Source organism: Chenopodium album, chromosome 2, assembly GCF_948465745.1.
Source record: "Chenopodium album chromosome 2, dcCheAlbu1.1, whole genome shotgun sequence".
Classification (NCBI taxonomy): Eukaryota; Viridiplantae; Streptophyta; class Magnoliopsida; order Caryophyllales; family Amaranthaceae; genus Chenopodium; species Chenopodium album.
The window spans coordinates 9,296,736-9,320,182 of record NC_137835.1 but is presented as its reverse complement, the minus strand read 5'-3'; the positions used below and the strand labels follow the sequence as shown (position 1 = coordinate 9,320,182).

Genomic DNA, 23,447 nt, shown 5'->3' with positions numbered 1-23,447 from the left:
CTCTCTCTAACTATCTATCATTCTTTCCAACAAATTGCGAATTGAATTACGCAAAAAAATTTCCCGTAATTCGAGAATCGTGTCCTTAAAAAAAATATACCCTTTTTATATAAAACCCTTTTTATCACTTGTATTTCTTCCCATGTCTTCCTTCTTCCAGGTTTGTTTGTTTTTCTTTTCTTTTCTTTTTCTCTCAAAAATAATTAAAAAAATTGAGTTGAGTTTTGATTTCAATTTTAATGGGTTTTAATTTCTCAAACAGGATTTCTTGTTCCCAATACTCAGCCTCAACCCCATCAGGGAAAACTTTAATGTGTTGTCAGGTATACTTACTATTTTAGACTCGTTTCGATTTAACTGTTACGTTACTAGTTCAAGTTACAAGTACTCGTATAGTCGTATTTCATCTTTTGTTTGAATGTTACCTTGTTGGGGTCGTCAATTAGTTGTTTACATATGCATATACGCTATTAGTTCAAATTACACTATTTGTAATGGTTTGACGAGTATTTCAAAATTTTAAACCGTCCTTATTTTGTTGTTAATATGTTAAGTTACTAGTTCAAATCTTAAAATACATGTAACTATTTAGTATTTTGGTATGTCATCCTTCAATGTCACCTGTCATTAATCGTGCCGTGTCTAATTACTAGTTCAAATTACACTGTCAATTTTGGTCCAACCGAGATTTGATGGGATTTTCTTAGGGGGAAAACAAATATTTTTGCACCCCTAAACAAAGTTGATTTTCTTGGATCATTTTCCCTCCTTATAAAAATCAATGTTCTTTTTCTGTCTTATATAGTACTCCGTAACATCAATTTCAGAGTTATGGGACCATTTATCTGCGAATTTAATTCCAACTTGAACTCCTCGACAAGCGAAAATCCCCATAACAATAAATGATTGATCAATGAGAACTCTATTTTATCGCCATTTTGATAAAAGAACAAGAACAACACTCTGTTTTCTGTCTAACTAAGTGAGGAAATTATCGGAATATAACAATCTTGGCATTGTGTTTTTACCAAATTTAGGTACCCTTTTGAGGCAATTTCAAGAATCAATGTCTAATACCACCTGTAAGTTGTCTGATTCGATGTGTCGCGACGACACGGCCGCATTGACACTTAAACTGGTGGCAATTGGGTCTATTTTGGTGGCCGGAGCAACGGGGATTACGATTCCGTTGCTCGGCCGGAGAAAGAGTTTTCTTGCTACTGATGGAAATCTATTCATAGCAGCAAAGGCATTTGCTGCGGGTGTTATACTTGCTACAGGGTTTGTACACATGTTGCCTGATGCTGGTCAAAATCTTACTAACTCATGTTTACCAACTCACCCGTGGTCGGATTTTCCGTTTTCGGGTTTTATTGCAATGATGGCTGCATTGGTGACATTGCTGGTGGATTTTGTTGGGACACAGGTGTATGAGAGGAGAGCGGAGAGGATGAAGAGGAAAGGGGATGGGTTGGGGCTTGATGGTTCACTTGACTCGGTTTCGGCTGCCGGGGTTTTGCCGGCTGATCGGATGGTGGTGAGCAGTGGAGGAGGGAGCATTGTGGGGATTCATGCTCATGAACATGGTCATGATGGTAATGGGGTTGATGGTCATGTTGTTGAAGTGTATGATGATGGTCATGGACATGGACATTCTCATAGCTTTGGTGGAGATAGTAATGCCCGCCATGTGGTCATTTCTCAGGTACATTTAATGCTTTCTTTTAATTTTCGGCTTTGCTAAAGTCTTGTATGAAGTAGTCTCACAATTATGACGTTGTGAGAATAACGTTTAACTAGAATTAAATAAATTAGTATGAAACAGTCTCGACACATTCATTGGTTTTGAGGGTTTACGTATGGAAGTGGTAGTATTTGCTTATATTTAATTAAATAAGTTGGTATGAAAATTGAAAAGGTCTCAACTTATTCATTGGTTTAGGGGTTAATGTATGGAAATGATAGTATTTGCTTATCTTATCTTGTACACCAATTTGCAACTTGTTAGCTTCAAATGACATATATACATGTATGGTGTGCATTTTCCATTAGCTATCAAATTACTTCTATGGTGTGCACGTACAAGGCAGGTGTCTCACTGGTCCCTTGCATATTACTTCACAATTTTTGTTTGAATTGTAGTTTGTCATCTAAAAATCCATCGTACGGCCGTTTTTATTTATTTATTTTTCTATGGAGCATATGATGTCTCGAGGTGGCGACCATTATGGATTGATTAGTTAAGATTCGTTTTAGTGTTTTCTTTAAGCAAGTAGTCTTTTCTTTGGTGTGTAGAAATATTCAATGGTTGATAGAAAAAGTAAACTAGTAGGGCTATTACAAAATACAATCACGTCACGTTTGTATAGTAGAGCATTAGCAACTTAGCAATTTTCTTGGCCCTCCTTTCTTCTAATAGAAAAAGTCACCTACGATTTGAGTAATGGTCACAGACTCACAGTCGATCATGAACCCTTCATATCTATTTTAAATTGTGATTTTACTATTTTAGCGAGTGCAAGTGACTATTTCAAAGAGACCGAGTGTATTTCTTTGATAAAAGAACTATTTTAGGACAATGGATACACTGTAATTGACTTATTAGATAATAGTTTTCATTTTTTACTTATAAATTATTAGAATATATACTCCTTTTTTATTTGTAATAAGTTGTAAATTTTGATGATTTCTTTAGCTCTCATAAAACAAACTAACCTCTAAATTTGTACTGGGGTATTCAACTAGTTAGAACTTTGAAGATATTTTAGGATGCCTCAAATAAGTTTGCCTAAAAAAGTTTAAGTTGGGCAATTCCCTTGATATTTTTGGTTTTTTTCTTAAAAAATATTTCTATTTATTTTTTGTTCTCTAAAGTTTGTTTAAGTAAGTTCTTTGAATCAAAGAGGTTTCGTCAAAACCAAAAAAATAAATAAATAAAAAATCAAGAGGTGTTTTTTTTACTCAAAGCAACTAAGCCAAATCTTGTGGCATATACTGTTAGATGGTCCTTTTTGATCTTTATTAAAAATAAGATTCTATTGCTAAAGACTAAATTAGCGGACGAGCTTTTTCTTTCTGAGCATATGGTTCGTTGAGTAAGAAACAGTAGGAAAAGATAGAAAGTCTACTTGAACAATTATTGATTCTCCATTAATCAGTTGTAGAATCTTGGACCAATGTATTTTTAAGGGTATGGAACAAAAGGGAAAAGGGGGGAACGTATCTGGCGTCTTGTCGAAATGGTTTTTATTACTAGTATTACTTTTTGCCTTTCATCTTTAAGCAATTCTCAATGACCAGGGATTTAAGTAAGTTAGAGTTGAAAGATACTGAAATTAGTATCTAATCGAATGTCATACACGAGTTTTTGTTATAGATGCTGAGGACTGTTTCAAAAGCACTGATCTTTTGTATGGTGAGTGGTTTCATCTATTTTAGATAAAAGAAAGTGGATTTAGCATAGTATAAGTTCTGGTCCTTTGCTCTGCCTCATGAAGTGTTTGAAGAGCTAAACTACCCTAAGCTAGGAAACAATGCCGCTTAGATACAGGATAACAGGAACTGTATTTTTTAGCTAATATGTTGGAGCATTTGGAAGCTCATTAATGCTAAATAATACCTTTATAATTGATGGAAGTATGAAAAGCTTGTTTATTGTTTCCCCTGCTTTATATGCACTTTTCTTTTTCTTAAAAAAAAATATTTTGCTTATATTATATTCTTGTGTATGCAGGTTTTAGAGCTTGGAATTGTTTCACACTCGGTCCTCATTGGATTATCCTTAGGAGTGTCACACAGCCCTTGCACAATAAAACCATTGGTTGCTGCATTATCCTTCCATCAATTCTTCGAGGGCTTTGCCCTTGGAGGTTGTATTGCTCAAGCCCAATTCAAGGATAAGTCCACCATTATCATGGCCTGTTTCTTCGCGCTTACAACCCCTGCAGGCATTGCTGCAGGTATCGGCCTTGCCTCCTTTTACAACCCAGCTAGCCCAAGAGCCCTCATAGTTGAGGGAATTCTCGACTCTATATCAGCAGGGATCCTAGTCTATATGTCCTTGGTTGACCTAATAGCAGCTGATTTCATGAGTAAGAAAATGAGATCAAACACAAGACTCCAGGTTGTGTCTTATGTCGCTCTTTTCATGGGAGCTGCTTTAATGTCATCTCTTGCTGTCTGGTCGTAATCTATTGGTAAACTTTAACCTAATGTGACCGTTTTTGGAATTTGTGTGTGTTTTGTTTAACTGCTGCCCATAAATCACAACTGGGGAGTTCTTTTTAGAGCCCGGTTATCGATTGTTTCATGCTTAACGAGCCTGGTAAATTGAAGATGTATCTGCATATCTGCTTGGAGGGAAGTGTGGTTTTAAGTGGGGAGGAGGAGAATATCTACTGGGCGTTAAGTGTGAATTTTTGTACTGCCTGTACAGTGCTGTGTGGCTGTGCATACCGGTTACCAACCGAAGTTTTTGGTCCGTGACCATGAAACTGGAATTGTTGCCTGCGCTAACTAGATAAAGGAAAGGAAAATGATGAAGATGATAAAGACTGATCAACAGTATACTATCTTATACAGTACAAAGTAACTCTCTGTAAATATGTATTTTGAAATTTTTGCCAGTAAATGCTATTGTAACAGTATTGTACCATTTACCAAATATGTTTTCTATACTCTTAATCTCTTACTAAATGCAAAGTTTCATATTTGAGCTTTTAGATAAGATGTATAATTGCATTGGTGTTTTGACTGGCCTTTGAATCAAAAAGTTATCCAGTAAAGGAAACATGATTAGTAATAAATTACTGGTAAGAACGTATAGCGGCAACCAGGATGGCTATCAATGGAGAATGACTCTAGAATTTGGAATTTGCACGCTTAAGCTAGTCCGAAATGAGAAGTGGGTTTAGAAACCAGTTATGAGTTATACCAAGACTAGGCAATAAATTACTATCACAACTAATAAGCAAGTAACTTGGAATGCTATAGTACCAATGTCCAGTTATGTGGGAACGCTAAAGAAAAATGAGATTCAATGTAACCAAGTTACGAATAGAGCAAAAAGGATTTACATACAGTTGAAATTTAGTAACAAGTCATGTATCGTTCATTGTTTTTAACTTGATGCCAGATAATTTTACGCGGTTATGGAGTATTGCAGAACACACTATCAAAGTAACAGAATTGTGCGTTATTAACAACCACCACAGATTATCTACGAGACTACTGATATATCATTCCATAAGATAATTCGGAGTACTAGTATTTGTATTGAGCTTGATGAACTTAGGTTAAGATAATAACGAAAATGTTTGCATTGTGAAATACAGTTTTACAGATTACATGATGAAACTAAAATAATAATAGCTTTCCCAGCTTCTCTTTGCTGCTTCCACTAAGATCTTTCTTGCCTTTACAAATCGAGGCAAAAAAGATGAAGTAGAAGCAGCAAAAAGAAGCGTAGAGGAAAGAACTAAGCTACCATATTTTACAGACAAAACAACACAACACAATGCAACATGTGGTTCCTACTTCAACATGTGGTTTGCTGCTTAACAATGTTTCTCAGATACTACAATCTTCCAAAAATAATGTACTAAAGAGTTCATAAGCTTTGCGGGTAAAAGGGCAGAGAATATGATCCGGTCAGACATCAGACCTTTTGCGTGGTGCCATTTTTGGCCCATCTGGTCTGATAGAGTTTTGCCCTACTAGGAGCAATAATCTCCAGCGCACCAAAAACACACTTTTTGTATGAGAAGTCTTCAAAAGTTCCATCATCCCTCTCCAAAACGAAGCAACGGCTGTCTTTATGCTCAGCATGATGACCAACCTGTAACCACACAGCTCTCAAGGGTCAGAATAAGTTGTTCATTTTCTTCTTTTCATATTTGTCAAGAGCACTTCTTTTTATACAATTTTACTCACAACAAGAATACAAGACGCATAAGTTTATACAAACCATTTTCATCATCATATATGTTCTACAAAATAGGTAATGAGATGTACAACATATTTGTTGTCAGTTACATTTCCTTTTACAGCCCAAAAATATGCATCACACAAAGTACAATAATAAAAATATTGAAATTGTTTTGTTTCAAACCTCCCATAAACATTCTCCTACCCCCTCTTCAAATACATCATTACAATTATCTTCTACTACCTCCATCCATTAAACAAGCCACATTTCTATTTCAAGCCATCCAAATATATAAGCCACTATACATTTAGTAAGTCAGACTTTCTCATGTTTCCCTTAATGATGCCCATAATTAAAAGTTCCAACATGCTACAGTAGATAAGGGATTCAACAAGTTAAAAAGAACTGTACATCTTGTAATAAGAAAAAAAGGTAAAGAAGGGCTTGCCTTAATATCTACAGCTCCACTCCCAATCTTCTCCTCTCGGTGTGGGTGGAATTTTAAAGCCATCAACAACATTGCCTTGTCAACGTCACTCAACTTATCATCAATTTCATACCTGGATCAAAATCAAGGAACATGAGAATATGATAATGTGAGTATAATTCATACAGAGTGTCCAAGAATCTGTGGCAACACAAATCACCCCAAAAGATGAAAAAAATTCAGGCACAACCTGTAGAAATCATACAGACTAACAGAAGGGTATAGTATTCGCACTATGCCAAATAGTCATATAGCTCATACTTTGTATCAGTTCACTTCTATAAGTGGTTTTCTAGCACATATTGCAAGATTAAAGATTGGTTGTTCATATTGCTTAGCCTGTGCAATGCAGACTTTTAAGATCAAGTTGTAGACAGCTCAATAAGCTCATATAGGTTTCCGCGGTAATTCCAGTAATAGATATTAATAAAGTGCAAGCGTGTCTGTAGACTGTACTACCATGTCATAGTATGCTATCCAATTTCAGGGAAGCATCTTAGTCCACAGCACCATCATAGGCCAAAACAGGAAGTAAAAAAGGCTGCCTCTACTGAATGATGTCTAAAGCTTATTAAGTGTACAGGCATTTACACAAATTTTCATGGATATACTGAATACTATATGCTTATAAGTGAAATTCTTGTAATTGATTTTGTGAATTAAAGAGACAAATGTAGGAACATATAGTCTTTAATTTAATGTTGATATCCATTCATCACTAACTCTCCTTTAAACAATTATGAAATTATAATTATGGACCAAATAATTCTTATCATACTTACTTTCTTAGGCTAACCAAACCTTCAAAATAACTCAAAATAGACAAATAGTACCAACTTTGGGCTTTGCATTCTCATGTAGATACACAGACACGCAGTGGTCTTTCACTCCTCAAAGTAGTCTCCAAAATAGCCAAATGAAAATAAGTGTTGGATTATGTAGGATTATTATAAGAATACAACTATATATGGATTTTTTTTGAGATATTCCAAAGTCTTAAATATTGTAAGAACACTGTCAAAAGTTCAGTCTGTTCATGTTAATTTTTTTTCTCTGGATTTAAAAATTCATACAGGTGCAAGTAATTATGTTGCTTTGCATTTGACCTCTTGCCATGGAACTACAAAATAACTTTGTCATTAACGCCTCACTAGTATGGTTCGTGATAGGAGTAAACAGAAAACAATTAATTCAAATGGATGCAAAAATAAGCCACCAAGTAATACTACCTCCTTGGTTCAGTGGAGTTGAAGTGGATGAAAAGGTATTATTCGGATGATTGTTGATGAGAGAGTATACTGGGACCAAATACTCATTAAGGAAATGGATCATTCTTTTAGGGACACCCAAAATAGGAAAATGTAGCATACATATTGGAAGAGAGGGGGTAACTAATAGACAGAAACAGAATATTAAAAGTTGTAACAAAATACAGGACATCCACTTACTTGTACAATATCCTCTTCCATATCCGACCAAGCTTCCAAATATCATCCACAGAGAAATGCTTCTGTAAGAATTTCTTTGGTATCGCCGCATTGAAAACTTTTGCATTTGACCATTTTTTAACATGGTGAGCACCAAGTTTTTCAGATAAAATCGTCTGATCATTGGGGGGTAAATTGATTTTAATTTCACTATCATGAGAACTTGTGTGGCTTGCCAGCAGGTTATAGATATCCACAGGCTTCTGGATTTCATGCCCCTGATAATAAAGACAACAGATTAGGTTAAGCAGGAGAGACAGCAACAGCAATAAACTAATAATATCAGGCAACAATGAAAGTATAAACATCCAGCAGAATCCTCTAGGCTTAGGGTCTGGGAAGCCATTACGTAAAACCGATTACCCCGGGCAAACAAAAGGATTCTTTATAAAGAAAACAGAGAGCATTATATATTTATAGAAGATAAAGCATGAGCAAAAGCAGCAAATGAGATTGAACGTTTGAAACAATAGTTGCAGTGAGAATAGACTCACATTATAAGACAAAGGACTCTCTCCATTTAATACATAAGGCATCCAGTTTTATAAAACTGAAATTTGACCATTAACTTCCTTCATATACAATGAGAAGCATTATAAAATGTATGCTGTTGAAGTACTCCCTCCGTTTTTAAATACTTGCTCCATTTCTCCATGGGTGGAGGGTTTAGGAGAAATTGGAGAAATAAATAAAATATGGAAGTAGTGAGGCAAGTGGAAGAATAAAAAATTGTAAGAAGTAAAAGTAGAGGAGAGAATTGGAAGAGAGAGAATATGAAATTAATAAAATATGATTTATAGTGGTCCACTAGGTGAGAGAAATTAATTAAATAGTGTAAAACCTTTCCAAATAAGGAAATGGAGCAAGTATTTAAAAACGGACGAAAATGGAAAGTGGAGCAAGTATTTAAAACTGAGGGAGTAATAAGTAAAATTTAAAAACTATGACTCAATGCATATTTAAAAAAATTAATGATAAAAGTTTGATCTTGAAGTGTGTGCATCTTGCTTAGAGTATGAAATGGAGGGAGTAGATAATAGATTAAGAAACGCACAGATGACAGCATAGATGAATATTTTGAGTAAATAAAGAAAAAAAAAAAGTGGGAGTAATTAAATATAATCATGTAATATCATTAAAAATAACTATCCTTAACCAATAGTTCCCGCTGAATATTTAATCTTTTAATTTGAACATAGTAATCTAGGAGGTAAGTTTACCAATAGGATTGAAAATCAAGACCTTCACTTTCAATATATTTTATGCAAAATACTCCATCCAAAATGATGATGAAATTTTTTAAAATTAGAAGTCTCAAGAAATGAAGTTATTCGCAAGAACGTGGATATCACAAGCATTGCAGACAAACTAGGGGAAAATCGCCTGTGTTGGTTCGGGCATGTAAGACGGAGACCCCAAGTACGAAGAGTGGAAGAGTGGGATCATGGAGAGGTTAAACAAAGTAGGAGACCGAAAATAACTTGGTTGGAAGGGGTTAGGAAGGATATGAAGCATATGCATTTGCATGAGAATGAGGTATTTGATTAAGGGATGGAGGAAGATTTTTGTGGATGACTATACAAAATAAACAGTTTTGGTTCATGTAGCCGACCCCGCTTATTGACTTATGGGATTAAGGTTTTGATTGATTGATTGAGCAACATCAAAAAATTAATTAGAAGCTACAATGGAAAAGTTGAAACTGCATTAAAATTATGCACGTCAAGATAATCGTAAGAAAAGATGTCTAGGAAATTAAGTACCCCAATCCCAAAGTGTACTCAACATTTTGGAATGGGGTATAATTAGCTGATTGTTTTCAGCAAATATTCCAATTGCACGTGCCATAATAGGTCCTCATATCTAATCTACTAATAATAAAATAAAATAAAATAAAACTTAAATACTTTAGGAGGGAAGCTGGGAAGGGAGTACCTTGCCAGAATATATAAAATCAAACTGTGCACCAGTTCCCAGACGTGGCATCTTCCCCCAAGCCAAAGCATCTATGCTTCCTAGTAGCCCATCAGCAGCCCCCTTCTTAGCAGCCTTTATGAAGTTAGGTCCAGCATTCTGCAAAAGTTTTTTGGGTTATGAAGTTTTTGGGTTAAAAAAAATCAATAAAAATACAAACAAAGGTAAGAGCAAGATGATACAATAATACATGTGAATGGAGCAGAAAACCCTATATGGTTATGGTTCAAGGCTTCAAAGCTATGCCATGTAGTGTTAACAGCATGGGTATCAAATGGCTAAGTGTGAGAACTAAAACAGACATATATCAGGAACACTAAACAACTTCTACTTAGAATTGAGTGACAAGGTATGAACAAACACATTTTTTAAGGTTTATTTTAAACCGCTTCAAAAAGGTCCAACAATGGTATCACAATATACTCTTGATGAATTTGTAAACACATTTTACACCCCAGCATTTCTAATCTATTTATTTATCAAACTCTCACGTCTAGATTGGCATTTGATAGTTACATACTTATGACATGCCACCCCCTTTACCATCAAAAAAGAAAGATAATTCACCATTTCGGACAGCAGCATAACTACCTTAATCCAAAAATTAGACTGGTATTCAAGCATAATAATCTTCTACTATAATAATCTCCGACAGTTTTCTGTCTCAACTTCAAAATACTTGACAAGCCATCTCAGCTAATATGGGACATTCAGTATACCAAATCATATTGGAGTCTAAAGGAATTATAAATAACAAGATGGTTTTTTAGGAAAAAAAAAATACTAAGCAACATAAACAATGATAATAGAACAGTAAAACCACTAAATAAAGCCAAAACTTGATTATGTGATTGTCATCTCGAGGGGTGAGCAAAAAATCAAGGTACCCAAGAGGTCGGTTCGGATTTCGGGTAGTGAAATGGAGAACCTATTGCAATAAGTTCCGATTGAGATTCTCAAATTTTTGGAACCAGGGTATCCTGTAACCCGATAAAAGCATCAATTTATCCCACATCATACATCAATTCAAGCCCAATTTTTAAACAACATAGTAATTTGCCGAACAACAATTTTTGGTTTGTAAATTTAAGACCATCCAATTTTTTTTTTAAATAAATTTGCAAAAAAGTATAAAGTAGATTAAAAAACAGCGTACCTAGAACCGGAACCGAAACCTGCAATAGGTTCTGGTTCTGGTTCTCATTTACTAGGAACTTGTTCAACGTATACAGCTTCGATTTTATTTTTGAGGAACTTATTGCAACAATGTCCGGTTTCAAGAATTTAACAGAGTAGCTTGTTATGCTCACCCCTAGTCATATCATCATAATGCACAAAGAGACCTTTCACTTCTCATCTTGTTTTACTTCTCTCTAAGACAACTACCCTTACAATCAACAGGGTTATTAAGAAATTTTCACTGTAGAAGGAATCAATAATGAAATCTGTCAGGTCAAAGGTTTACTATTGGAACTTTTGAAGACGGTTAATTTTTAGGACATAAAATAGAAATGTAAAGAATATGGAAACAATTATGCAGAAGTTTTTTTTTTTTTAAGGCCCAGGGATTTCTCAAGTCTTCTATTAGCAGGAAATGATATTTCTCTGTTTTCCTGTTACATCATAAGATTTAAGGTGACAAGCTCAGGCAATAAGAATACACTATTATGCATTTACCAAGGAACATATAAAAATGAATAGCATAGACACACTCACATTAAAGCATGCCAACATAAATGGTGACGAAACAGATACAAGAGCTTTCTGCCGAGCAACCCCTTTTGGACTCAACCCTACAAATTCCCCTGTCACAGACAGACAATCTGCCAGTAGAATTAAGTGCTGGGGAAGAATAGTTTTGCCTGTATCGGTAGCAGCACTTCTCAAATTCTGCATATTAAAAATTTATATCAATAAATAATTTATAAAAGTTTCATATATTAACATGAAAAAAGCCAGTATATGTTCTAAAAAAAAGGAGAGAGAACCTCAAGGAAGCATCGCCAGGCAACATCGATTCCAAAAGCTGAATTTATCTCACTCAGGTCATCAGGATAACTGCGTGTCCAATCTATCAAATCCATGATTGGAAGACAATTGTTCATTAGTCTACTCCACATATTTTTGCTTTTGCAATTTGCTGACAGAGAGACACTTAGATATAGTTCACCACCAGGTGGCTTTTTCTGAATCCTTGATTCCACCGGATGATCATGCCATAAAATTTCCACCTTATCAACCTCAGCAAATCCTGAAGAGCATGAATAAGCTAAAGAACTTGGGTAGAGGATGTAAATAAACATAGTTGGGCATAGAAGATAAATTTGTTCCACAGAAAAAAGATGAGATGCAGAGCATAGAGCTCAACAATGTGGTAAATAAAATAAATAGCTTTTGGCACATCTTATCGTTCAACAAACCTAAATGCAAAAAACTATTTATTTACCACATAGTGCGAAGAGCTATTTATGGATCACATGTACATCCATGAGTTAACAAACTATCCAGCTAAAGAATATCCAGTGTTCCGGAAAAATAACATGATTCATACTTCCGTTTTTTTAGTTAAACCAGGTTCAATTTTTGCACAATTCACATTTTCCACTTTGATCCTCTTTGTCTCAATATGTATTCTAAATTATCAGCTAGTAGATAATTAAAGTTATCAATGGTCAAAGCTGAGCATTAGCAGACATGTCAAAAGTCAAACATACACAGCTTAAAATATACAGAGGAAGTAAATGTTCAGTTTTTGCAGGCTAACATGAAGGATTGCCTTGGAGGTGATGAAGACTAAGAATTTTTTTACTATGAATATGGTGAAAGTTTTTCTTCTAACACAATAAGATTACCAATGAATCACAAATTTAAATCAATGATCTATTCTCTATTTTCAAAAAGTTCGCAATGATAATGCAAGGAAGAATACTCAGGAAAATCCACCATTGTGTGTTACAGATTACATATAGATCTTTAAAGTGCTGAAATATAACAGAAATAGTCCCAGATTGAAATATCTATTATGATATATATTTTTTACTCAGTGGGAAAGGTGTTAGCTGAGAGTTCTTATTGAGGTATCTCAACCTACTGGTATTTTAAAAGTGTTCAGAAACATATAAAGAAGTAAAGCTTCAATAAAGAAGTAAAGCTTCAATAAAGATAAAACAGGAAATATTTTTTGAAGATAAGAACCTTTTACTACAGATCCCAGAAGACTTGGTATTACCACCTCTCGAACTGAATATAAATCTGTAGATGATTTCCTTGGACTTTCAGTTATGGTAGCAGTAATGCATACAATGGTAGTATCATTCCCAGCATCAGAACGACAACCATTCCTGGAATTTCATTAGTGAAGTCAATATGGATATAAAATTGTAAAGCTCTAAGAGGTATAGTAGATACAATATCATGAAGCCTAGGAATATTGAAGAAGAGATAAATCATGTAGCAAATAAAATGATGCTCCACAGTTAGTACTAGCCCCATATTAAGTACACCAGCTACCACACAGCCAATGGCGGATCTTCAAACCTTTTCTTTTAGGGGCCGATAAATTCAGATAAAATGTACTCCCTTTATTTATTATGTTCTACTCAGTTACAATAGATATGCAATATAAGAAAATATTAAATAGTTAAGTTGGTGTAAGATAAATTAGGATAAAGTAAGAGGGAGAAGGTAAAAAGGTAGGTGGGTAAAAGAAAATTGTGAATAAAATAAAAGTGAGTGTGTAGAAAGGTGTAATCATTGTAGAGTAAAAGGGAAAAGATGGAAAAGAGGGTATACTTATATAGAACTAGCCCTTTAGAGCACTCAGTCATGGGAAAAAAAATTCCCATGAGGAAAATTAATTGGAAAAAACACATATATAGTCCCCCACTCATCAGAAACTCAAGTTTTTGCACATGAGCAAAAATGATTTCACCAAGAAGTGAGGAATGGAAAATGAACAATGTTTTGGTGTGGGCCCCACATTTGGGTGCTAATATTTTAGTTGCTTGTACCAAACCAAAATGACCTGTTTTGGTGATGAACATGAGGAACGGAGCGTCAAAACACACACACACAAACAGACATATATACGGTATATATATTTGCTGCGAGCTAACAGGGCGTGTCAGCGTGACCAATTAGGCCGAGCCACGTGTTACGATCAGCCATACTACCCAATCAAATTAGTAAAATATTTTGAATTTCACTATCATTTACCAAAAAGTACAAAACAAATGGAAGCAACTCCTCAAGCTAATCAAGGAAGCAATTGTCAAGCTCAACTAACATCACCATCTCGCATTTGGTCAAAAGCTGAAGCACTTTGAAATTACAAGAGATGAAGATTAAGTTTGACATGCTTGAGGCCTTGAAGTCAAGGCATCACAAACTCCTAATGAAGAGGCATTCAAGGAGAAGTTACTTATAAATCTAATCATGTTTGTCTTGTTTTCATAAGTTTTGTAGGTTATGTTATTATCTAATCATGTTTGTCTTGTTATGTAATCTATGGCTTGTTATAAGAGTCATAATTTATTTTACTTTTGTGAAATACATTTTTATAATTTGATTAATGAAAAAAAAAAACACTTAAAATCCCTTGTCTAAACAACTGCTAATTTTCAAATGCTTCTAGCAATGGCTGACAAGTAAGCATGAGAAATTGAGAACCCATCCTCACTCAGCAAAAAAAAATAAAAATAAATAAATAAATAAATAAAACAAATAGTGATCAATTCTTTTGTACCAAACCATATTTAACTCATGTCTTTTAAAAAAAATAGAAAAAAAAAAAAACACATCCTTAACTTTCAGCATCTAAGAGGCATGGGGTATAAAAATACAATGTTAAAATAAAATTAAATTAAATTAATAGCGGATCAAGAGAAAATAAAAATAGTGAGAAAAAGTACTGGAAATAGGAGAGAAAAAAGTGTTGGTATAGATTAAAAAAATATAAAGGAAGTCGAAATTCATTTGGAAAATCCCAAAAAGAAGAGCAAGGAGTTACAAAAAAAAAAAAAAAAAAAAAAAAAAAAAAAAAATAGAAAGAAAGAAAGGAATGGATAGAGTAATTATTTTAGATGCACCATCTGAAAGTAATTTGTTCAGTTGGCCATTAGCTAAGCTGCTTAATGTCTGAAATATACAGGAATAGAAAGGGTATTTCCAAACTCATAACATGCGCTCTTGAAAGGCAATTCAAGTAGTTAAAGATTGGTAGAGATAAAGATATGAAGTACAATCACCACCACCCGTCTAATCCCACCAATAACCAAAGTTTGGAGGGATCAATATTTATACATGTATACTACAAACTAGTCTAGTCAGGTAGCGAGACCGGATAGATAAGAAAATGTAATATATATATTAAAAAAAAAAAAAGGATCAGACACCTTGAAGGGCATTTACAACTTCAAATTTCAAAAAACAATTCAAGCAGAGGCTGCAAAGGCTTACTTGCTCACTAGTTGTACATTAGCAAGGGAGGCAGTTGCTTCACATTTCCTCTTGAGAGCATCAATAATTGAAAAAACTTTCAGCCGCATTTTCTTCAGAATATCCTGGACAAAGTTGACATAAGAGACAAAGTTAGCACTGAAACATGAGATCTGAACAGTATTTTAAATAAATTCTTTCGCCACACAGACTTACCTTGCTCACATGGAAATGGCAAACCCAAGGGCAAATCTGCATTCGATTATGGTTCTCTGGAGAATAGCTGATAAACCAAAAAAGACAAACATATAAGGTAAAATAATTGTAAAGAGTGAAACAAGAGTCATGACAAAGAACCAAAAAATGAACACATAGAAAAAGGTAACTTACAGTATCATAACTGTTGAGACAATATCCGAAAACAAAAGTTTCTCAAGATGATTTTTAACTTCTAAGACCCCATATTCAGAACCATAACGCAACCTTCTGAGCTTTTGTGAGAGAAAAAGTGAAACAGTCCTGCTTCCTTTGGCTTTTCTGGAACCACTCTCCATTACTTTCTGCATAATATGATTGCGTCTAAATAAAGTAAGTTCAAGTGAGAAAATTTTTAAAAATAAATAAATAAAACCACGGTCTATCAGAAACAAATCAAACACTTTGACATCATCCTATCTACATATTTTCAACAAGATACATCATTTCTTTAAATTTAGTGCATTTTGAGTTCTCTCCTTTTTTCTCCATGCAAAGAATATAATAAACAAAACCAGGAAAAGAGAGTCAAGAGACAGACTATAATGAGCCCAGACAGCAAGGTAGATAAAGATAAATGTGCATTTGACATCAGCAAAGAGAGAAAGAAGGCACCTTAAAGTTTAATAAAGGAGAAGGTTCCAGAACAGTGACGGGTTGGTCTAGTGCACCATATGCAGCTTCAGAAAAGGCAGAAGCTGCCAATGCACCAACAGCATGACCGCCAACAGCTTCACATGCATTCATGCTCTCACCAATTGATTCATCATTTCCTTGTGAGGAAGACTCACCCTTATCAACAGCATAAGAAAATTGAACAAGTTGATTTCCATATGCATTTCTTACAGTGCCATCATAGGCCAATTGTATATCACGCATGAAAAATGAAAGCTTTCGCATTAAGGTACCAGGGACACTAGCATGATCACTAAATGTACTATCTCGACATGTTACGGAATGAATAAAGCATTCAAGAGGGTTCAAGCCTGTGACAAATGAACCTTCCACCACAGCAGTAGGAATGAAATTTTTGGCGCATTCAAAATTTTCTTCAAAGTTTGAATTTTTTTCTTTCAGCTCATTCCAAGCAGAACACGAAAGCTTGTGAGGGAGCCTGAAAGTCAATGGTACAAGTGAATGTTGTAAACCAAGACACATACTTTGCTGAACTAATTTTGACAGATTCCCTTTGCTTCCAGATTTCATCATGGCCAACAAAGCATTGTCACTAGCAGCATATTGATAAGTCAAATTCTGAATATCTCGGAAAACATATTTGAAGGCACTGGCAGAAGCTCGACTTAGACCAGCAGACTTCTGTTTTTCACAGCATAGTTTATCAACCTCAAGTAACATAGCAGTTTGGTTTTCTTCTTCATCATCAAGAAGGTATTTTATGGAAGATTTAACCAAAAACTGTGTCATATGGCAATTCTTTTCTGCTTCTTGAAGACCACAAGAGACTTCATCAACCAAATTCTTACGCAGGTGCCCATCAGAACACAGATAAAGGTCCAGTAGAGAGACACTCAATCCCCTTGATGACAAATATTCACAAAAAACACTTTGAGCAGCATCAAGATAATCCAGAAATTTCCCACCAAAATGATTAATAAGACTTTCAAAAAAGTTTCCATCTGCATCCCCACGAAACCAAGATGACCCAGTAGGAGATGAGATTAACTCTCCTTTAGTAATTTGTACACCGTTTGAAGGAGATGCATAATCAAATTCAGGTGGCAATAGCATGCTGAATATTTGCTTCCCAGTCCAAAAATCAGAATTTGCAGGAGATGAAAGCAATTTTGGGGGACAAAGCATCTCAAGATTCTGCACTTGAGGTTTGGACAGAACATTCTCCTCAGCCGTGAGCAAATAAGCAGCAGTCATGCTATCATGTGCCAGTGAGAGCAAGTTTCTTCCATTCTGTTCATTTCTTAACTGTTTGTCAAGGCCCACGAGCTCCCTTAACTCCACTCTAGCTTCCATTGACTGAGGGACATAGCCATGCAGGCAATCACCGTCAAAATCTCCTTGCAAAGGAGCACAGCACAAAGGATTTATGGAGACAACGGAATTTATCGGAAGAATTTTAACATGCAAAGCAAGCATTGAATGTTGATGAACTGAAGGGGGCCTATTTATCAGCATAATATCACCATCATTCAAAGGCCTATATATAAGGTCTCCAAATTGGAAGTCCTCCATTTCACGAACAGAAACCAAATCACCTTTTCTGCGAACATAGACCTCTCCCTTCTCAAGAAGCCTCAAATTGCAGCTGGCAGTCAACTTCTCCCAGTTCAAAGAGTTCAAATGATCAGATATTTGCAGCCTTTCTGCGATATAACAAGGGATGCCAATCTCACAGAGTTTCAAATAAGGATCACCAGTGACAACGGAGCGAATTATGTGATCACTTCTCTTCGTAAGAACTACTTCCTTCATCCATTTAGAAGCTGATGTATTTAACACATCTACATTATCAGAATCATTGTTGGACTTTTCCAGGCGTAACTGCAGAAATAAATAACCAAAATGGTGCATTAAGTATTGAAATAAAGACACGTGTCAGAAACAAAGAGAGGTATACATTGAGGAGTTCATGATAGGTTTCCTGCCTTTGAAAGTTTCAAGCAATCTAGGACACGAGACGCCAACTCATTGGCAGCACCCCTGAAATCAACCAGCTTCCTGAAAGCCCTAGTTCGGTCATCCTTATAATGAAGCAGACAAATATAAGAATAAAGACAAGGATAAAGGAAGAAATCATAGATAATGATGAAATAAGCATAGAGAGTTTAAAGAAAAATCACCCACAAAAATTAACTTCTGTCCAGTAGAAAATGGATGAATAAGTTCAGTAACACGATGACAATTAGGGGTCACTGCAAAGCAATTAAGGAAAAGCGCATCTTTTCTGGAAACAAATTCTTTTATGAAGCTTGGGTCAACATCTTTTAGTAAATGGTAGACCTGCAAATGGAAAGATAAAAGAAGCTTAATTCTACATAAGCACATGCACCAGTATACAAAGCATATGATAAAAAAAATTCGCACAAAAAGCACAAAACAGATTCTAGAAGCCTGAAATTTTGTAGACGGAATTTAGTTATCCATCTTGAGTTTATAGTTAAATAACATGCCTTTAAGATTCAGCACATTACGCTACACAAGAAATGAAGACCTAATTAAGAAGATGTTTTATACCTGTGCAGGTGACAACACTCTTTTATTATTGTTATTGTTCACACTTTCTTCCACTTGAACATCTTTAGGAATAAAATCCCAAAAATTTTCAAGCTGGTATTTGTTTTGTGGTCTCTCAGTAAGTTCTACAGTAATTGCCGTCTTCCTAAATAAGTCATTGGTGGAAACTCTAAATCTGATAGATGGCCTTCCCTGCATATAGGAATTACATATTAAATTAAATAAAATGGTAGAGATGAATTGGAAAAGATTTGGAATTGAGTGTTGTTTAAATACTAATTGAGAAAAACTTACTACTGCACAATATTTACAAGGATTACAAACCCTTGACGAATCATGCTTAGCCCCTGTTTTTGCACCCTGACGACTCAGAAAACAAGAAAAGAATGTCATGAACATCAGTTCATCAAAAACAAAGACTCTTCAGTAGAGAAATATATCACTAATATTCTAAGCCTCAAAGAGAATCCCCCTTCCATCACCTGAAGGACATGGAAATAAGGAACGGATACCCCCCCCCCCCTCCTTGCCCCCACAAAGTACATCACAAAGGTGACTAAAACCTCTTTCCATAAAAAATAAATAAATAAATAAAAATTAATAATAATAAATATAAATATAAATAAAAAGTTGAAAATGAATATATAATCATATGAATAAGTTGAGAAAAATACTAGGTTTGGTCCCTTCGATTCAGAATTCAGGCCTTGCTAAGAGTCAAAGCCTTAATCAAAAGAGGTAGTAGTTGCATTTTCTGTTGTAATAGTTAGGTAACAAGTTGGTTGATTTTAATTTAAATGATGTTATGTTGTTAGAATGTATCCTAGGAAGGGTATCAAGTATCCACAGTAAAGCAAAGAAAATTGTGCAGTGGTTCTTAACTTCCTATATCGTGTTGCTTTATAACCATAGTTTGCATGCAAACTATACCATAATTGCAGCAATAAATCTGTGAACTGAAATCTATTAGCCAAGTTCTGATAAGGAAGGTATCTAACCTTAGTGCGTCTTTCTCTTCGGAGAGATTTACATCCTGGGCAGATTTTGTTCAAAATTTGTACAACTTCAGACGTAAAATAAGGGTGGATAATTGTGTATGGAAAATGGATAACACCAAAATGACCTGCCATATACTTCGCAATATTAGATGACATTTTGAAACTTCAATATAAGAGTGAACTACAAAACATGAAAGTAAAATATATCATTCTCAAAACTACAAAGATATATGTTTATGCCTTACCTTCGCACTGTTTATTGCTTCTTGCACCACAGGTGGCACACTGGGAAGTTGGATTTGGAAATCCCAACTTTGGATCAGTCACTCCGGCAGGACTTTCAATAGTTAACACAGATATATTCTCCTGAAACACAATAATTTACGTAATATAACAAAAGGCCAAACGGGTGATCTCGGCATAACTACATGTCATCATAGAATCATATGTACACACTACTTGTACATGATTAAAATAGTAATACAAGAAGAAACTATAGCTCTAGGAAATAACGTAAGATCACACTTTCCAAAAAGTAGCAAGTTGCTGAGCATATTCATTCAACTATAGAAGTCCACCACAAACTTCAGACGATGTGGCATAACCAGAAAAGAGTGAGCACCTTCTCATTCAGATTAGTAATGCTTCTTAATGAGGTTACTTCAGGACTTCCTTCAATTCCTTATGTTCGAGCTTTACCTCTTTAAATTATGCTGGCAATGTTTGAAAACAAAGATGCTATGTAGATTTAAGTTATTTGACAAAAGAATCTAACTACGCCCTATATCAAGTAACTGCTTTGTGCTGGAAGAACAGATAGTGGGTTAGGTAATAAAGAGGGGATGGGACAAAAACAGATAAATAAAAAACTCCAGCCTGAGAAAAAAATTCCGAAAGAATGCTAAAGTGAGTGAGAATCATACTAATCTCATTATAAAGTATAATTCTAAGGCCAAATGTGTTAGCACAGAAAACTGTCATGGAGGTCTACTACAGGTTAACAAACAAACATATTTGCAATTTTGCATTTCTAGGAACAAGATAAATAGTAAAGGAGAAAGGCGAAACTGAAATACTCACTGCATAGTTTTCAGTCAGCACATTAAAGTGAACTCCTGATAGAATCCCAACAGGCACTTCATTCACAATACTGACGTCATCGTCCATGGAACTCAGCATTCAGATACAGCTAATATGACTGAAGGGGGCAAATAATTGCAAAAAAATATATAAATATATCAGATTCATTACTGATAAACACTTTTACAAGCAGTCAAATGATAAATTGCATAAATTAACCAACCCTCACAAAAAATAACATAGGATTCCCAAAACAAGAATCTTAATTCAAAGATGGCCGAAAACTCTAATATCAATTAAGATAACAGAGATTGATACTGAAATATTGCACTGAGGATTACAAACATAGGTATATAAATTTAAAGGAACATTTTCATCAAAAGATGACTACAATTCAATTCCTAGAGACATGTTAAAGAAGAGATCTTGTGAACAGCCCAAGACTTACAAACAGCTTTAAGTACATTCCAATTCTTACTCGCCATTGCCAGGAGTCATTAGCAAAATTTTCAGTTGCATTTATAGATCAAAATTTTTTAAGTGTGACTTTATCCGTTATTCCAAATCAAGTGCAGGAGAGAAAAATCCTATGAGGTCAAGCAACGGAATCAGAATAGCAAAACTTACAACAGATGTTTTGAGAACGTAATAAAAATAATCTTTTGTTGGGATTTCATCATTTCAGTGACCTATTTGGAGGTAACTGCCATAACATATGTAAAATAAAATTGCTAGAGCACACAAGTGAAGGATTAAAGGAAGCTGAATGGCAGTGATTGGCTCTAGAAGCCCCAAACTATGTACTCTGAGTGCAAATGTCCCACCTACACCACATTTAAACCTGATTTCGAAATACCATTGAAAATTGGAATAATTTACCAAATAATGGTTTTCAAAAGTAACGTAGATAACTAACTTCGCCTTCCAGAAAACCAGTATGTCAAGTAGGTTTGAAACCTTATAATACCTAGTTGGCAACAGACTCTCCCCTTAACAAGTTAACTGGCAAAACATGTTGATCACTCTGATCATAGAGATAGAGTAATAACATCATTTTACACCAGCTGTAAGACGTGAAAACCCGACAGAGAATGTAGCAAACACTTCCCCCGCCTCCCAACCCTCCACCTTCCCCCAAACGGCCAAAAGAGTCTCGAGGGTGAAAACTTACAATCAATGTCTACACTTACACCTAAATGACACCAGGGACCGGGGTCTCCAATTCTCCATTGTCATACCAAATACCTTCCTCCCAACCTTAGGGAAAGAGGCAGAAACTCTTAATCCTCAAGAAATCGCCGTAAGTGATAAGATCATGAACGCAACAGCAATTGATCCCCGAAAAAATGATCTCACAGTCATGACTTGAATCTCTAGTTACCACTTACAAACCCTATAAGGCTATAAGAAATCCAAAGACATCATAGAAAACTAGGAAACAATGTCAACAAGGATCACTATATATCTCAATCAAACCATACCATATACTTCAAATTCAGCAAAAGATCAAAAGATTAACTTAGCTCATACAAAGCATGCAACCAGTCAAAATTAATAAAAATAAAATATTAAAAATTACCCCATCAAACAAAATTTAAAATTTTACCTACCCACATTGCCCAATTCATCCTTCCTAACCCCTCATCATCCAAACACATGCAAAGGAAACGATCATCACAACGACCCCAGATAACAAAACTAAAATCAATCAAAACCCAAAAAAAATAAAATTAAATTTCTTTTAAAAAATCAAACATCACCTGAATTTAGTTAATGGGTTAAGAGAAAACAACCAAAATTCTTCTGACCCACCACAGAAAATCAACCTGAAAACAGAAAAACCCAAAAACCCAATTAAATTAAGCAACTTACAATGCAGCATTCACAATCAAAACACACCAAAAATCAACATGATTATCAAAACCCAAAAACAAAACCCATTGAAAAAATTAATCATACTTTCTGTGGGGGATGTCTTAGATGAAAGTTTACAGAAGAATAAAAACCACTTACCCACAAACCAATTATATATGAAGCAGAGTAACAAAAAAAGAGGAAAGAGAGAGAATCAAAAATAATGGAATTCAGGACAAAAGTTGTAAGGGGCCCCCACTGAATGGGAGGAATTCAAGGGCTAAAAAAACCCAAATTGAAAATTGAGAAATTCTGTTTAAGGGAGAAGAAAAGCTGGGAAAAAGTAGAAGAAAAAAGAGTTTTTATGGGGGTTTAAGCCTGAAAAATAAAAACTATACATAAAATAATTACTCCGTAATTGATATATTTATTAGGCAAGAATAATAATAATAATAATAATAATGTTGGTAAAATAATAATTATTGTATAAAAATGGAAATAAATGCAATTAAAAGAGAGCGCCGCCGGTTACTTGCAAAAGTGACCAGAGTCGCGCCGAGTTCAAGACGAAGGAGGACTCGTGAGAAAGGGAGAGTTGCGACAATTTTGTTGTGATTGCTGCCTTTTTTTAATTTCTCTCTCTAAAGTCTCTCACTCTCTCTCCTCTTGGTTTGTTTAGTTTTAATACGCATTAGACCATCATCACTCATGATATAAAAATTATATCACCCCTCTTTTTC

At 34.9% G+C, this 23,447-nt stretch overlaps 2 protein-coding genes across 3 annotated transcripts; one reads left to right on the top strand and one right to left on the bottom strand.

Moving 5' to 3' along the window:
• Nucleotides 1-11: 11 nt before the first annotated feature.
• LOC145595440 (zinc transporter 4, chloroplastic-like) lies at nt 12-4,726 on the top strand. Its single transcript, XM_081651857.1, has 4 exons — nt 12-160; nt 263-323; nt 1,038-1,705; nt 3,734-4,726. Exons 1-4 carry the CDS (start codon nt 143-145, stop codon nt 4,187-4,189), a joined length of 1,203 nt encoding a protein of 400 aa, XP_081507983.1. The 5' UTR covers nt 12-142; the 3' UTR covers nt 4,190-4,726.
• A 514-nt stretch (nt 4,727-5,240) lies between these two features.
• LOC145595425 (DNA-directed RNA polymerase IV subunit 1-like) lies at nt 5,241-23,189 on the bottom strand. Of its 2 annotated transcripts, none has more exons than XM_081651846.1 (20): nt 22,867-23,189; nt 22,614-22,679; nt 20,854-20,971; nt 20,019-20,139; nt 19,774-19,898; nt 19,070-19,135; nt 18,776-18,967; nt 18,386-18,541; nt 18,187-18,282; nt 16,181-18,082; nt 15,701-15,870; nt 15,527-15,593; nt 15,332-15,435; nt 13,070-13,215; nt 11,863-12,125; nt 11,591-11,764; nt 9,836-9,973; nt 7,862-8,118; nt 6,375-6,486; nt 5,241-5,836 (listed from the first exon to the last, which is right to left on the bottom strand). In XM_081651846.1, exons 3-20 carry the CDS (start codon nt 20,950-20,952, stop codon nt 5,657-5,659), a joined length of 4,368 nt encoding a protein of 1,455 aa, XP_081507972.1. In that variant the 5' UTR covers nt 20,953-20,971; nt 22,614-22,679; nt 22,867-23,189; the 3' UTR covers nt 5,241-5,656. The 2 variants fall into 2 exon arrangements, with proteins under 2 accessions (XP_081507972.1, XP_081507965.1); XM_081651839.1 differs by lacking the exon at nt 22,867-23,189 and adding an exon at nt 22,813-22,840.
• Nucleotides 23,190-23,447: the final 258 nt, after the last annotated feature.

What these genes read in the sequence shown, in the direction of transcription:
- LOC145595440 (XM_081651857.1), top strand. An exon ending in AAACTTTAATGTGTTGTCAG is followed by an intron (nt 324 to 1,037) that starts GTATACTTACTA and finishes TACCAAATTTAG; the next exon opens with GTACCCTTTTGAGGCAATTT. An exon ending in GCCATGTGGTCATTTCTCAG is followed by an intron (nt 1,706 to 3,733) that starts GTACATTTAATG and finishes TTGTGTATGCAG; the next exon opens with GTTTTAGAGCTTGGAATTGT.
- LOC145595425 (XM_081651846.1), bottom strand. Translation starts at nt 20,952, where the DNA reads ATGCTGAGTTCCATGGACGATGACGTCAGTATTGTGAATGAAGTGCCT. An exon ending in CTCCTTTATTAAACTTTAAG is followed by an intron (nt 15,871 to 16,180) that starts GTGCCTTCTTTC and finishes CATATTATGCAG; the next exon opens with AAAGTAATGGAGAGTGGTTC. An exon ending in TCTGGGATCTGTAGTAAAAG is followed by an intron (nt 12,126 to 13,069) that starts GTTCTTATCTTC and finishes CATGCTCTTCAG; the next exon opens with GATTTGCTGAGGTTGATAAG.